This window comes from Thalassophryne amazonica, chromosome 2 (genome assembly GCF_902500255.1).
Source record: "Thalassophryne amazonica chromosome 2, fThaAma1.1, whole genome shotgun sequence".
Classification (NCBI taxonomy): Eukaryota; Metazoa; Chordata; class Actinopteri; order Batrachoidiformes; family Batrachoididae; genus Thalassophryne; species Thalassophryne amazonica.
Genome location: NC_047104.1, coordinates 159,379,426 through 159,393,244, shown reverse-complemented (window position 1 = coordinate 159,393,244; position 13,819 = coordinate 159,379,426). Strand labels below are relative to the sequence as shown.

The window sequence follows — 13,819 nt, the reverse complement described above, 5'->3', positions numbered from 1 at the left end:
AACTCTTCACTTCATGGGTAAATGGTTCTCACTTCTGAGATGCAGTCAAGTAAGTCAGTTCTATGCTATATTAACACAAACCTGAAAAAAGCTGAAAGATAGGTTTTTTATTAACCTATTTTTTATTAACCTTTTCAAGCACTGAAAGTTGAGAAGTTCCTATGAAAAGTCCTATGAATCCAGTTCTCCGACCGTTCCAATATGGCGGAGCTGTTTACGCGGTTGTGCCAGAAGTACAGAGGCGATCTAGTTTTTATATCTATGTTCGTCACTCTGGTTTGGGCTAGCTGCTCATCCGATTACTTCCGGGACGTTTGTGGTCAATGGTTTTTTTCAGTGGAGTTGAATTACAACACTGTTTTTGGTCGGTATTAAAATGTCCTACAACTACGTAGTAACAGCTCAGAAGCCTACGGCGGTCAACGCCTGCATAACAGGTAAGAAGCAGCTGTGTTTCTGATTTAGCTGCGCTCGCGCGCTGCAGTTCTACGCGCGGGCCTTTAGCCGCAGCTAGCTTCTGTTCTGCTAACCAAACGTTCACGGTTTTTTTCTCGTTTTTTGTTCAGATGAAAGTCTTGACACACTTATCTGATACCCGATCGGTCTTATTTTTTGTAGCAGTCATGAGCACGAAGCCACTCGCTACATTTCTTCCTCGGTGTTTATTTGTGATCTGTGTTCAGCCCAGACTGCTTCAGCTACTTAAAAATAAAAAACAAAAATCAGAAATTGTCGTGGGATTTGTTTTGAAATGTTAGATATTAAACGTGAGGTATCCATGTGTTGCGGATCTGAGCTTTGCACCAGATCATGATCTGTGTGGGAGGAAAAAAAAAAGATGCTCAAACTTAAGTACTGTGCTTATTGTTTTACATTACGTCTCACACCACGTTTCACAGAAAAATACAAATGTATAAAATTAGTAAGTTTTTGATTTATTTAGAAATTTAATACAAATCATAAACAGAAACGTATAACTAATACAAATTATTTGGAATTTCAAGGATAACACAAAGTCACATGACTTATTTCCATTGTTGTCCTCTAAAATACTATAGTTTTCTCTAAAACACAATAAGCAACAAAACAAAATTTAAATAAATAAAAATATTAATATATTATAAAAATATAAAACACTAAAAAAAAAAACCCTTTTAGCAAAAAAACAAACAAGCAAACAAAAAAAGTTACACAAATTCACTGGCCTGACTTTGAAGAATGCTGTTGTGCAGAAAAGACTTCAGATTATCACAGCTTTGCACGTCTGATGGCAACTGATTCCAGCTAATAGCACCAAAATATTTAAAATATTTTTTGCCAACATTTGTGGTGTATCTTGGAATGAATAATGATGAATGACTAGCTCTAGTTCCATTGCTGTGTACTTCAGAAACATAACGAAAGTAGTTCTGAAAATATTTGGGACAGTTGCCATGAACAATGTGATGTACATTCCATAAATTAAACTGAGTTACACATTTTTCAACTGGTAACCAATTAAGTTGTGCAAAGTGCGAGTAGTCTAAATGAGTTCTGGCTGGAAGCACTGTTCTAAAGTTTGTTTTGACATATCTGAAGTTTGTCCTTCATCACCCGCGACAAGCTGGTATATCATGAAGTATAAGCATAGTCTACATGACTCTGGACCAACGCTGCTGCATGCAGTTTCATTGTATCCATGTCCAAATATTTGGATTTCCTAGCCAAGATTTTAATTCTTGCACTGACCTTTTTGTTACATTCAATGCATTAACCTCTCCAGACACAGTTTGATCAATTTCCACACCTAGATATTTTACAGATTTTTTTTATTTTTTTTGGTTTGTATACTGTTACCACTACATTCGTCCCTAAGCTCACTGACTTTGTTAATTTTACTTTTCGACCCAAACAGTATAGCTTCAGTTTTCCCAAGATGAAGTGATAATTTGTTATCCACCGACCAGGTATTTACATTTTGGAGATCCTAACTCAACTGCAACTCGATATCAGAAATCTCTTTCCCAGACACCCCTAAAGCTGAATCATCGGCATATAACAACAGGTTACACTTAACAGCTATTTCCATGTCATTTACATACAACAGAAATAATAGAGGCCCCAAGGTACTTCCTTCGGGAACTCTGCACAATACCCTTGCAGGTTCAGACATGACACCACTCACATCAACCTTTTGATTTCTACCTGACAAATAAGATTTAAACCATTTAACTGTGACAGATGTAAAGCCTAAGGCCTGTAATTTATAAATCAAAATGCCATGGTTAATCATGTCAGAAGGCTTCTGAAGATCAAGTAAAATCATTCCACAGTAGTTGCCATGATCAATTTCACCTTTGATAAAGTCTGTTAGATACAAAAAACATGAAGTGGCAGTGGGTGTCTTCTTCTGTAGGCCTCCCATCTTGGACACCAGCATGGATTCCCAAAATTTCCTGTGTGTTTGTATTGTCAGTTGTGTCAGGAGCATGACCCAAGTAGAGGGTCACCCTCTTTCAGTTTGGTCTACTTGAGGTTTCTTCCTCAAATCATCAGAGGGAGTTTTTCCTTACCACTGTCACCTGTGTTCTTGCTCTGGGCTTTAGTAAGGTTAGACCTTACTTGTGTGAAGCGCCTTGATTCACATTTGTTGTAAATGGACTGCATTTATTTAGCGCTTTTCCATCTGCATCAGGTGCTCAAAGTGCTTTACACATCAATGCCTCACATTCACCCCGATGTCAGGCTGCTGCCATTCAAGGCGCCCACTACACACTGGGAGTAACTAGGTGATTAAACACCTTGCCCAAGGGCCCTTAGTGATTTTCAAGTCAGGCTGGGATTTGAACCGAGGATCCTCTGATCTCAAGGCCAACGCTTAACCACTAGACCTCCCCTGTTGTGATTTGGCGCTATATAAATGAAATGAATTGAAAATGAAATGAAATTGATACGGCACTCTGTGAATAGCCAGCCCTTTCAGCATTAGTTGTCTGTGGCTTAACCTCTTTGTGGAGGTGGTTGTGTGTCCTGAACTATACTGAGAGATTAATGGGATTTATACTGCATAAAAAGTTATTCAGACTTTTCACTAATCAATGTGTGGATCATAAAACTAAGAGATCCATAATTGGTTCTATACAGCATCTGGTGAGATTGACACCAATGATCCATTGGGTGATTGCAGATGAAATGGATCAGTTGAAAGTTACAAAAACAAACAAATTTGGTTTAACTAAATTTCTTTCAACTATATAATCCATTGTCTTATCAAATTTGCATTATTATTTTCTTATTAGCTCAAATGGTTAAATGTGTAGAGTGCTGTCTCCCTGCTGCATCAAGTTCAGCATGGCACCTCTGTGCGTATGCACTGAGTAACAGAAGAGGAAGGATGAAGCATTCGTTTGTAGGACTGGGTATCAAAAAATTTCGATACTGAGACCTTCACTTCATTAACGGTTCCTGAACGATGCTTTTTTTCAATACCAATTTCATAAGATCAATTCTAACAAAAAGAAATTTACATTACACCTAGTACAAATCTTGAGTTTTATTTTTCACCTCTGGTAATTTTCCACTCCAAGCAGTTTTCTTGCAGAAAAAATAAACAACAAAATCCATTTTATTTATTTGACAGGGACAGTGCAGTCAGACATAGAGCAAGCATGTGTTTGCAACTGATGTGATGCACAGAGAGTTTATAGCTACAGCTAATTCACAACTCCTGTCCCTGGTTGGGCCTTTCTACAATTTACATAATTAACAACCTCATTCAACATTTCATTCAATCATTGATCCACCTTCTCACATCTAAAATTTTCTTGCATTTCCATACTTAAAACAGACATCTATAATAAATAAAATCTAAAAACCGAATTATGTGAACACACTCGCTCCTTCAGTCCTTCCTTCACCCACTCTTTCACTCAAAGTGCTATTTACACATGGGTACAACATTGGTGACTTTTAAGCCAAAGCTTGAGCCTGGAGGTGACCATCCTAAACTCAGATGTGGTCTTGAGCTGAAGCGGCAGTGAATTCCACAGCTTTATGCTTTTAAAAGAAAAGGCAGACTGACCAAATGAAGACTTACAATGTGGGATAATGTGTGTGTAAATAATTTCCAGTACAGAAGAAAACTTGAAAACACTCTGTAGTTTGTGTCAAAAGCATTTCTTTTCAGACATTTTGGCATGAATATCATTCCATAGCCTTTGAGCTGACCTCAGCCTGCTGCTGCACATCAGCGCGGGACGTCTCATTTTTGGAGGAAAAAATATTTTTGATCTATTGCAGTTTGTTTGTATTACAACATTTGGAAAGAGGTGTCATTTGATTTAAATAGTGATTTGCTTTGAAGTTATTACAACCCCAATTCCATTGAAGTTGGGATGTTGTATAAAGTGTAAATAAAAACAGAATACGATTTGCAAATCCTCTTCGACCTATATTCAACTGAATACACCACAAAGACAAGATATTTAATGTTCAAACTGATAAACGTTATTGTTTTTGTGCAAATATTTGCTCATTTTGAAATGGATGCCTGCAACAGGTTTCAAAAAAGCTGGGACAGTGTTATGTTTCCCACTGTGTTACATCACCTTTCCTTCTAACAACACTCAATAAGCGTTTGGGAACTGAGGACACTAATTGTTGAAGCTTTGTAGGTGGAATTCTTTCCCATTCTTGCTTGATGTACTACTTCAGTTGTTCAACAGTCCGGGGTCTCTGTTGTCGTATTTTGTGCTTCATAATGCGCCACACATTTTCAATGGGCGACAGGTCTGGACTGCAGGCAGGTCAGTCTAGTACCCGCACTCTTTTACTGCAAAGCCATGCTGTTGTAACACGTGCAGAATGTGGCTTGGCATTGTCTTGCTGAAATAAGCAGGGACGTCCCTGAAAAAGACGTTGCTTGGATGGCAGCATGTGTTGCTCCAAAACCTGGATGTACCTTTCAGCATTGATGGTGCCATCACAGATGTGTAAGTTGCCCATGCCATGGGCACTAACACACCCCCATACCATCACAGATGCTGGCTTTTGAACTTTGCACTGGTAACAATCTGGATGGTCTTTTTCCTCTTTTGTCTGGAGGACACGACGTCCATGATTTCCAAAAACAATTTGAAATGTGGACTCATCAGACCACAGCACACTTTTCCACTTTGTGTCTGTCCATTTCAAATGACCTCGGGCCCAGAGAAGGCGGCGGTGTTTCTGGATGTTGTTGATGTTTGGCTTTCACTTTGCATGGTAGAGTTTTAACTTGCACTTGTACATGTAGCGACGAACTGTGTTAAACTGACAATGGTTTACTGAAGTGTTCCTGAGCCCACACGGTAAGATCCTTTACACCAGGGGTGGCCAAGTGTGGTCCTCGAGAGCCACCTTCCTGACACTCTTAGTTGTCTCCCTGCTCCAACACACCTGAATCCAATGAAAGACTCGTTAGCAGACTTTTAATGAGCCTTTCATTGGATTCAGGTGTGTTGGAGCAGGGAGACAACTAAGAGTGTCAGGAAGGTGGCTCTCAAGGACCGAACTTGGCCACCCCTAGTAAGTAAGTAAGTAAATTTTATTTATATAGCACCTTTCACAGACAAGAGCCACAAGGTGCTTCACAACATAAAAGCACAGTACACCACACAAAACATCAGACAATGGCTGAGACATAAAAAAAAAACACAAAAAAAAACCCCAACATAAAACATAACATAGGATAGCAGAGCAGCCCAAAAGCTAAGCAAACGCTTGAGTAAAAAAGAAAGTCTTAAGTTGGCGTTTAAAGGTATCGACAGAGTCCAGTGAGTGCAGAGAGAGCGGGAGACCATTCCAAAGCCTGGGAGCAACAGCCTGGAAGGATCGCTCTCCTCTGGTTGCAAAATGGGTGCGAGGAACCATCAACAGATTTTGGTCCACAGACCTCAAAGCCCTGGCAGGGGCATAAGGCTGGATGAGGTCACAGATATAGGGAGGCGCCTGGCCATGTAGAGCTCTAAAAGTTAAAACCAAAATTTTAAAATTGATCCTGAAGGACACTGGCAGCCAATGAAGCTCCTTTAAAATTGGGGAAATATGAGTCCTCTTGTTAGCATGTGTCAGAATTCTTGCTGCAGAGAGTTCTGTTCCAACTGCAGTCGACGCAACTCCTTCTTGTGTAGACATGAAAACAAACTGTTACAATAGTCTAAACGTGTTGACACAAAAGCATGAATAATAAGCTCTAAATCATTTCGAGACACCATTTTCCTGAGCTTAGAGATGTTTCTTAATTGAAAGAAGCAATTCCTCATCAGCTGTTTACAATGCTGTACCAACGACATGTCTTTGTCAAAAATGACACCCAGGTTTCGAAGACATGATTTAGCAGACTGGCCCAGGTCTCCCAAGTACTGCTGAATACCTGGAATATGGGCATCAGGGGCATTAACCAATGTCTCTGTTTTGTCTGCGTTAAGCTGAAGAAAGTTATTCGTTAGCCATTGTTTAATTTCTGCCAAACAATGGAGGAGGGAATCAAGCCTCTTAATCTCAGATGGCTTAAAGGAGCAGTAAAAGCTGGATGTCATCCGCAAATAACTGGCAAGAGACATCAATAAATCTTTGAATGATCCTACTTAAAGGGATCAAGTACAATAAAAACAAAATGGGGCCCAATACAGAACCCTGAGGGACTCCACATAACAGGTCCGCAGACTCTGACCTTATCTGGTTAGCAAAAACGCTAAAGCTATGCCCAGACAGATATGAAAAAACCACCGAAGAACTGACCCCTGCTTTACACAAGATGTCTGTTTTTAATACAGTGCCGCCTGAGGGATCGAAGATCACGGGCATTCAGTGTTGGTATTCAGCCTTCCCGCTTACGTTTAGAAAGTTCTCCAGATTCTCTGAATCCTCTGATTATATTATGGACTGTAGATGATGGAATCCCTAAATTCCTTGCAGTTGAACATTGAGAAACATTGTTCTTAAACTGTTGGACTATTTTTTTCATGCAGTAGTTCACAAAGTGGTGATCCTCGCCCCATCTTTGCTTGTGAACCGCTGAGCCTTTTGTGGATGCTCCTTTTATACCCAATCATGACACTCACCTGTTTCCAGTTAACTTGTTCACCTGTGGAATGTTCCAAACAGGTGTTCTTTGAGCATTGGTGATGTAACAGAGGTAAACATACCACTGTCCCAGCTTTTTTGAAATGTGTTGCAGGCATCCATTTCAAAATAAGCAAATATTTGCACAAAAACAATAAATTTTATCAGTTTGAACATTAAATATCTTGTCTTTGTCTTGTCTTTACATTTTACGAGGTCTGTCCAAAAAGTATCGAACCTTTTTTATTTTTTGCAAAAACCATATGGATTTGAATTGTGTGATTGCATCAGCCAAGCTTGAACCCTCGTGCGCATGCGTGAGTTTTTTCACGCCTGTCGGTTGCGTCATTTGCCTGTGAGCAGGCTTTGTGTGAGCACTGGTCCACCCTTCTCGTCGTTTTTTTATTGCGAATAAATGTCTGAACGATTTGGAGCTTTGCTGCATCAATTTTTTTCCAGAAAATGTGAGAGACATCCAGGTGGACACCGTTCAAAAAATTAATATGGCTTTCAGGGATGATTTTGTGGGGATTACACAGATTAAGGAGTGTTACTGCCACTTTAAGGACAGCCCACAACTGCTGAGAGCACGCCGCACTCCCAGCGCCGATCGACAGGCTGAATCAACCAGATCATTTCCAACGTGAAGGCTTTGTTGATCCGGGACGTCGTCTGACTTCCACAAAAAAAGGAAAAAGGCGTGGACATCAGCACTTTTTCGGCACATTCCACTGTTAAAGGAGTTTTTTTCATGGAAAGAAAAGCGGACCGATGCGACACCATTCCGCACATGGCGCGGGACAAAACCACCTCCGTGTTGGTCTCACAGGACGGCTTTGAGATGGATTTCAGATGGCTGTCGGTGGGTTTTCAGTCGTGTGACTAACCGAGAAATTATGGATGAGCTGGACATGCCCCAACATGTCCTGTGAGGCTTCATCACGGTGTTGCTTTGCGCCATTCCACTCCACCGCGACGCGCGGAATTCCTTCGCACGTCTGCCTCAATGTGCCGAAAAAGTGCTGATGTCCACGTCTTCCGCAATTCCTGTGGTAGTCAGAGGACGTCCCCGATAAAACACAGCGTCCAGTTTGGAAATGAATGGCACATTTCACTGTTACGAGAGTTTTTGTCATGGAAAGAGGAGCGGAGGAATTCCGCGCGTCGCGGTGGAGCCGCATGGCGCAAAGCAACGCCGTGATGAAGCCTCACAGGACATGTTCTGGCATGTCCAGGCTCATCCACAGTTTCTCGGTTAGTCACACGACTGAAAACCCACCGACAGCCATCTGAAAGCCATCTCAAAGCCGTCCTGTGAGACCAACACGGAGGTGGTTTTGTCCTGCGCCATGAACGGCACGGTGGCGCATCCGTCCGCTTTTCTTTCCATGAAAAAAAACTCATTTAACAGTGGAATGTGCCGAAAAAGTGCTGATGTCCACGCCTTTTCCCTTTTTTTGTGGAAGTCAGACGACGTCCCGGATCAACAAAGCCTTCACGTTGGAAATGATCTGGTTGATTCAGCCTGTCGATCGGCGCTGGGAGCGCGGCGCGCTCTCAGCAGTTGTGCGCCGTCCTTAAAGCGGCAGTAACACTCCTTAATCTGTGTAATCCCCACAAAATCGTCCCTGAAAGCCATATTAATTTTCCGAACGGTGTCCACCTGGAGGTCTCTCACAGTTTCTGGAAAATTGATGCAGCAAAGCTCCAAATCGTTCAGACATTTATTCGCAATAAAAAAAGGACGAGAGGGGTGGACTAGTGCGCACACAAAGCCTGCTCACAGGCGAATGACGCAACCAACAGGCATGAAAAAATTCACGCATGCGCACGAAGGTTCAAGCTTGGCTGATGCAATCACACAATTCAAATCCATATGGTTTTTGCAAAAAATAAAAAGGTCCGATACTTTTTGGACAGACCTCGTACACAACGTCCCAACTTCATTGGAATTGGGGTTGTAATTCCGACTGGTGTTGTGCCGAATTGAGCACCCCTGCCACGCAGTGTTTGGAGAGTGAGAACGGAATGGAGGAAGATCCTTGTTTCTTTCTCGCAATAAGACAGGAGTCCCAGTTAATGACTTTAATCTGCACAAAAGTGAGTCATGATTGGCATATTTTAATGGCTTTGAGAGGGGTTAAGAAGAGGATTTTCCGCTTCTGGAAGCAGCAAAGCAAAGACCCAACAAAGAAGTGGGTCACAGCAGTGCTTCATTGCTTCAAGCTTCAAAGCAGTGCTTCGTTGCTTCAAGCTTCAAAGCAGTGCCTCGTTGCTTCAAAGCAATGCACATATTAAGTTTCCGTTGAAGCGGAGTCCGGTGGTGGAGATTTTGAATGAGGCTGCTCATGCTCTGTAACATCCACAGGCAGACTTTAAGGCTGAGAGGAGGACGGCTGCACCCCGCTCTTCTTGCACGTGATTAACCTCTGGGTACCGAAACTTGGCACTGAAAGATTTGTGATTTTAAAGTTAATATAAAAAATATTTAAAGAATTCACAACAATGCTCCCACTAATAAGTTGGTGCTTTTTTTGTGTGTGTGTGTGTGTGTGTGACTGGGGGCAGTGTTGTGTGCTGTGCATGCTACTACACCCTATGATTATGTATATGTTTGAGTGTTACGAGGGGCATTCTATTTACAATACGTAGTGTCGCTACATGTTTTTATTTGTTAAGCGATGTTTAACATCTTGGTTGTATTTATTTGTGATATTTGATGATTTTATATGTGTCATATTAATTCGTGGCCAGGGACTGCAGATGGTGCAGTGCATCAAATGGTGACATTTATGTTTTAATTGCACATGGTCCCTTTCAAATAAATTGAAATTGAAAGATGAGGCATGTTTCGATACTCAGTAGTACTGAAGCATTTCGGTCGGTGTCACAAAAGAACCGAAGTTCCGTACCCAGCTCTGTTCGTTTGGCTCAGGTCAGTCAGGTTGCAGGTGTGTTTCCTCATTTGACTACCAGTCATTTAAATGGTAATTGTTCCCTCAATCCTAAGCCTTTCATCATCTGCTGTGAGAGAACAGAAATTAATTTTTATTTTCATACGATACCTTGTGGAAGTTTACATACCCATTCCTTCAGAGATCCATTCTGTATACTTCAGTACATTTATATACAGAGTGTCTCAAGTTGAAGTATTCCATAAAATATTGTCAATTACAAACCAAAAGTAAATTTAAAATGTCACAAATGTCTCAGTCTTACGAACACCAGGTGTATGATTTTTACTCCTTGTCAACAGGCCAATTCAGACAGTGGTCAGAAATTCTGGCTGGGTCATTATGAGAAATACTGTAGTTTCTGTTTGAAGATGATTTCAAGAATGGAACGCTTATCACACAATGTACATCAGATTCAGGAATCCAACAACAATCATCTCTGGATGGCCAGTAGAAGGTTTTAGCTGGTCCATGAGGGTGCATAAACTTAATCCTATCGTCACTAAACTCCCCTGAGACCTCCTCCACCAAACCAATCCATGGTACATTATCATAGCTGCAGCATGCAAAGTTTTGAGGTTGAACAGCAAGAGGGATTTCAGCACTGCCTTCATGTTCATTACACAAGAATCCTTCAACTGCCACCAAATCTGGACGGTTTATCTGTTCACTGAGTTTATAGACATACATCTTTGACAACGAAACGGGGACAAAACAATGGAATTGTAATGTTCGTTTAATGGTCTGGGCCAGGTTGAATCGAGGCTTGAGTTCATCTTCACAACTGGTCACCTCATCCGTTGGTACATGTTGATACATACTCTACAGATAGTCAATCTGTCAATAATGCCAGGCTTCTCCACCAACAGCCAAAAGTCCCCAGGCCTGTGGATGATAGGAGATATGACAGGATTGACCACTTCATTCTGTCAGTGAAAGGTCGATGCAGGATATGCCAAGATGCACAGACCTCTATCGTGTGTCAGAAGTGCAATGTGAGGCTTTGCATTGTCACTGGTCAGAATGCTCGCAACTGTTTCCTCAGCTTCCACTGACAGTAGGATGTTGTTAGCATAAAAGCTCCAGAGGGAAGGTGTTACAGTTAGAACAGGAGTAAGATCTTTTCTGTACATACGTTAGTTTGTTTGTGTACATGTTAGTTAGCTTGTTGTTTATAGACTTGTTTCCGGTGCTCAATACATGTGAATGTGAATCATCATCAGTTGTTCAAGATTTTCCAACTTTTTAAAAAAAAGTTGTGTGCAAGATTTGAAAGAGAGTAGCTCCAGTGAGGAAAAAAGTATTTGAACACCCTGCGATTTTGCAAGTTCTCCCACTTAGAAATCATGGAGGGGTCTGAAATTTTCATCTTAGGTGCATGTCCACTGTGAGAGACATAATCTTAAAAAAAAAAAAAATCCGAAAATCACAATGTATGATTTTTTTTTTTTTTTTAAATCATTTATCTGTATGTTACTGCTGCAAATAAGTATTTGAACACCTGTGAAAATCAATGTTAATATTTGGTACAGTAGCCTTTGTTTGCAATTACAGAGGTCAAGCGTTTCCTGTAGGTTTTCACCAGGTTTGCAAACACTGCAGCAGGGATTTTGGTCCACTCCTCCATACAGATCTTCTCCAGATCAGCCAGGTTACTGGGCTGTCGCTGAGAAACACAGAGTTTGAGCTCCCTCCAAAGATTTCTATTGGGTTTAGGTCTGGAGACTGGCGAGGCCACTCCAGAACCTTGATATGCTTCTTACGAAGCCACTCCTTGGTTATCCTGGCTGTGTGCTTCGGGTCATTGCCATGTTGGAAGACCCATCCATGACCCATCTTCAGTGCTCTGAGGGAAGGAGGTTGTTCCCCAAAATCTCGCAATACATGACCCCGGTCATCCTTTCCTTAATACAGTGCAGTCGTCCTGTCCCATTTGCAGAAAAACACCCCCAAAGCATGATGCTTCCACCCCATGCTTCACAGTAGGGACAGTGTTTTTGGGATGGTACTCAGCATTCTTCTTCCTCCAAACACGGCGAGTGGAATTAAGACCAAAAAGTTCTATTTTGGTCTCATCTGACCACATAATTTTCTCCCATGACTCCTCTGGATCATCCAAATGGTCATGGGCAAACTTAAGACGGGCCTGGACGTGTGCTGATTTAAGCAGGGGAACCTTCCGTGCCGTGCATGATTTTAACCCATGACGTCTTGGTGTGTTACCCACAGTAACCTTGGAAACACTGGTGCCAGCTCTCTTCAGGTCATTGACCAGCTCCTCCCGTGCAGTTCTGGGCTGATTCCTCACCTTTCTTAGGATCATTGATACGCCACGAGATGGGATCTTGCATGGAGCCCCAGTCCGAGGGAGATTGACAGTCACGTTTAGCTTCTTTTATTTCATAATAATTGCTCCAACAGTTGATCTTTCAATTTCAGGATCAAAATATAGGTCAAAAGGTCATCCAACTGAAAAGTACCCAAATGCACAAAACAATGTCAGTTTTAGATTCCTTAGGTTCTCTCCATTACAGAAATGTCTTGTTTTTAAAAAATCAGACTAGTGGTTGCTGAGTTACAGTAATTTGAAATTTGGCAGCCGTACCCTTTTTCGCAAAAAAGTAAAAAAAATAAAAAATAAAAAAAATATAAAAAGAAATTGCGATATCGCAAACTACTGGTCCAATCAAGTTAAAATTTGAAATTCTGGCTTTTCTGACCATGAGTTACCTATATACCAAATTTCATAAAAAATTGGAGGAGGTAAGGTTTAAAAATGCAATTTTTTGGGGTGATTTGAGATGGACTGAACCTCTGATGAAATTTGGAACCAGTTCTCAACTTGAACTGGTTCTTGATTCTCATCCTAATGAATGCAATAACTTTACCCGTCATTGTTTATGATTCAGTCCAGTGTGTCAAACCTTTCTCTGCATGGTGGGTGCAGTCGGTCCTCCAGAGGTGGAAGCTCCAGCATGTTGACTGTTTCAAGTACAAATGGAGGCCATTTCCTGCAACTTACGAGACATAAGAAAATCTCCAACACAGAGTTCTTCTCATGATAGAATGTTATTTATTGCACAGTACACTCCAAATATACCAATTAACTTAATTAGACCATGATATTTTACCTTTTACATACATGTTTCCAAAATATTGGACAGTCAGGTTCGTCATCTCACAATAACACCCAAATCATGAGTTCACAACATTTATTGAAACTAAAACACTTACATGTTCATTAAAATCATAGATTTGATGAAAGAATGCTCAGACAGTAACATCAGTTCTTTTATTCATCTTGGCCCAGTTGTTGCAAGCTGAGTTAAAGCTGAATGTTTCTGCTTCAACTCCTTCAGTCGAAATCAGTAGAAATCATAATGGACCACAATGGAAATAAGTGGATACACGGATGACACTTTCTTTTGTCATCCGTGTATTTTTAATGTATTTCTAATTATATTATGTGCTTACAGGGCCGTATATAGGAATGTGAAAGGGGGGGGGTTCAAATCCTTGAGTTGGAGGTCCAGTGGGCCGCAGGGCCCCTGGTGGGGTCGAGGGCCCTCGTGGGGGGCTCGAAGCAGAAGCTTTTTGAGGATTTCGAGGGGTAAAAAGCTACATAAATTTCATTTGAAACCCAAAATGTATCATTTTATGAAATACATTTTTATATACAAATAGTCCTTGCTTGGGATTGGATCATTTGCCATAAGAACCACCCAGGAAGAACCAAGATAACATTAATGCAAAAAAAACTCACGCATGCGCACGAAGCTTCA

At 41.1% G+C, this 13,819-nt stretch overlaps 1 protein-coding gene across 1 annotated transcript in view; it reads left to right on the top strand.

Annotated features, from left to right (window-relative positions):
• The first annotated feature begins 287 nt into the window (after positions 1-287).
• Positions 288-13,819, top strand: part of ddb1 (damage-specific DNA binding protein 1) — a 260,804-nt gene continuing 247,272 nt past the window's right edge. Inside the window, exon 1 of the mRNA XM_034160167.1 lies at positions 288-437. Within this exon, the coding sequence (XP_034016058.1) occupies positions 377-437 (61 nt within the window). The 5' untranslated portion in view covers positions 288-376. The remainder of the gene's footprint in view (positions 438-13,819) is intronic.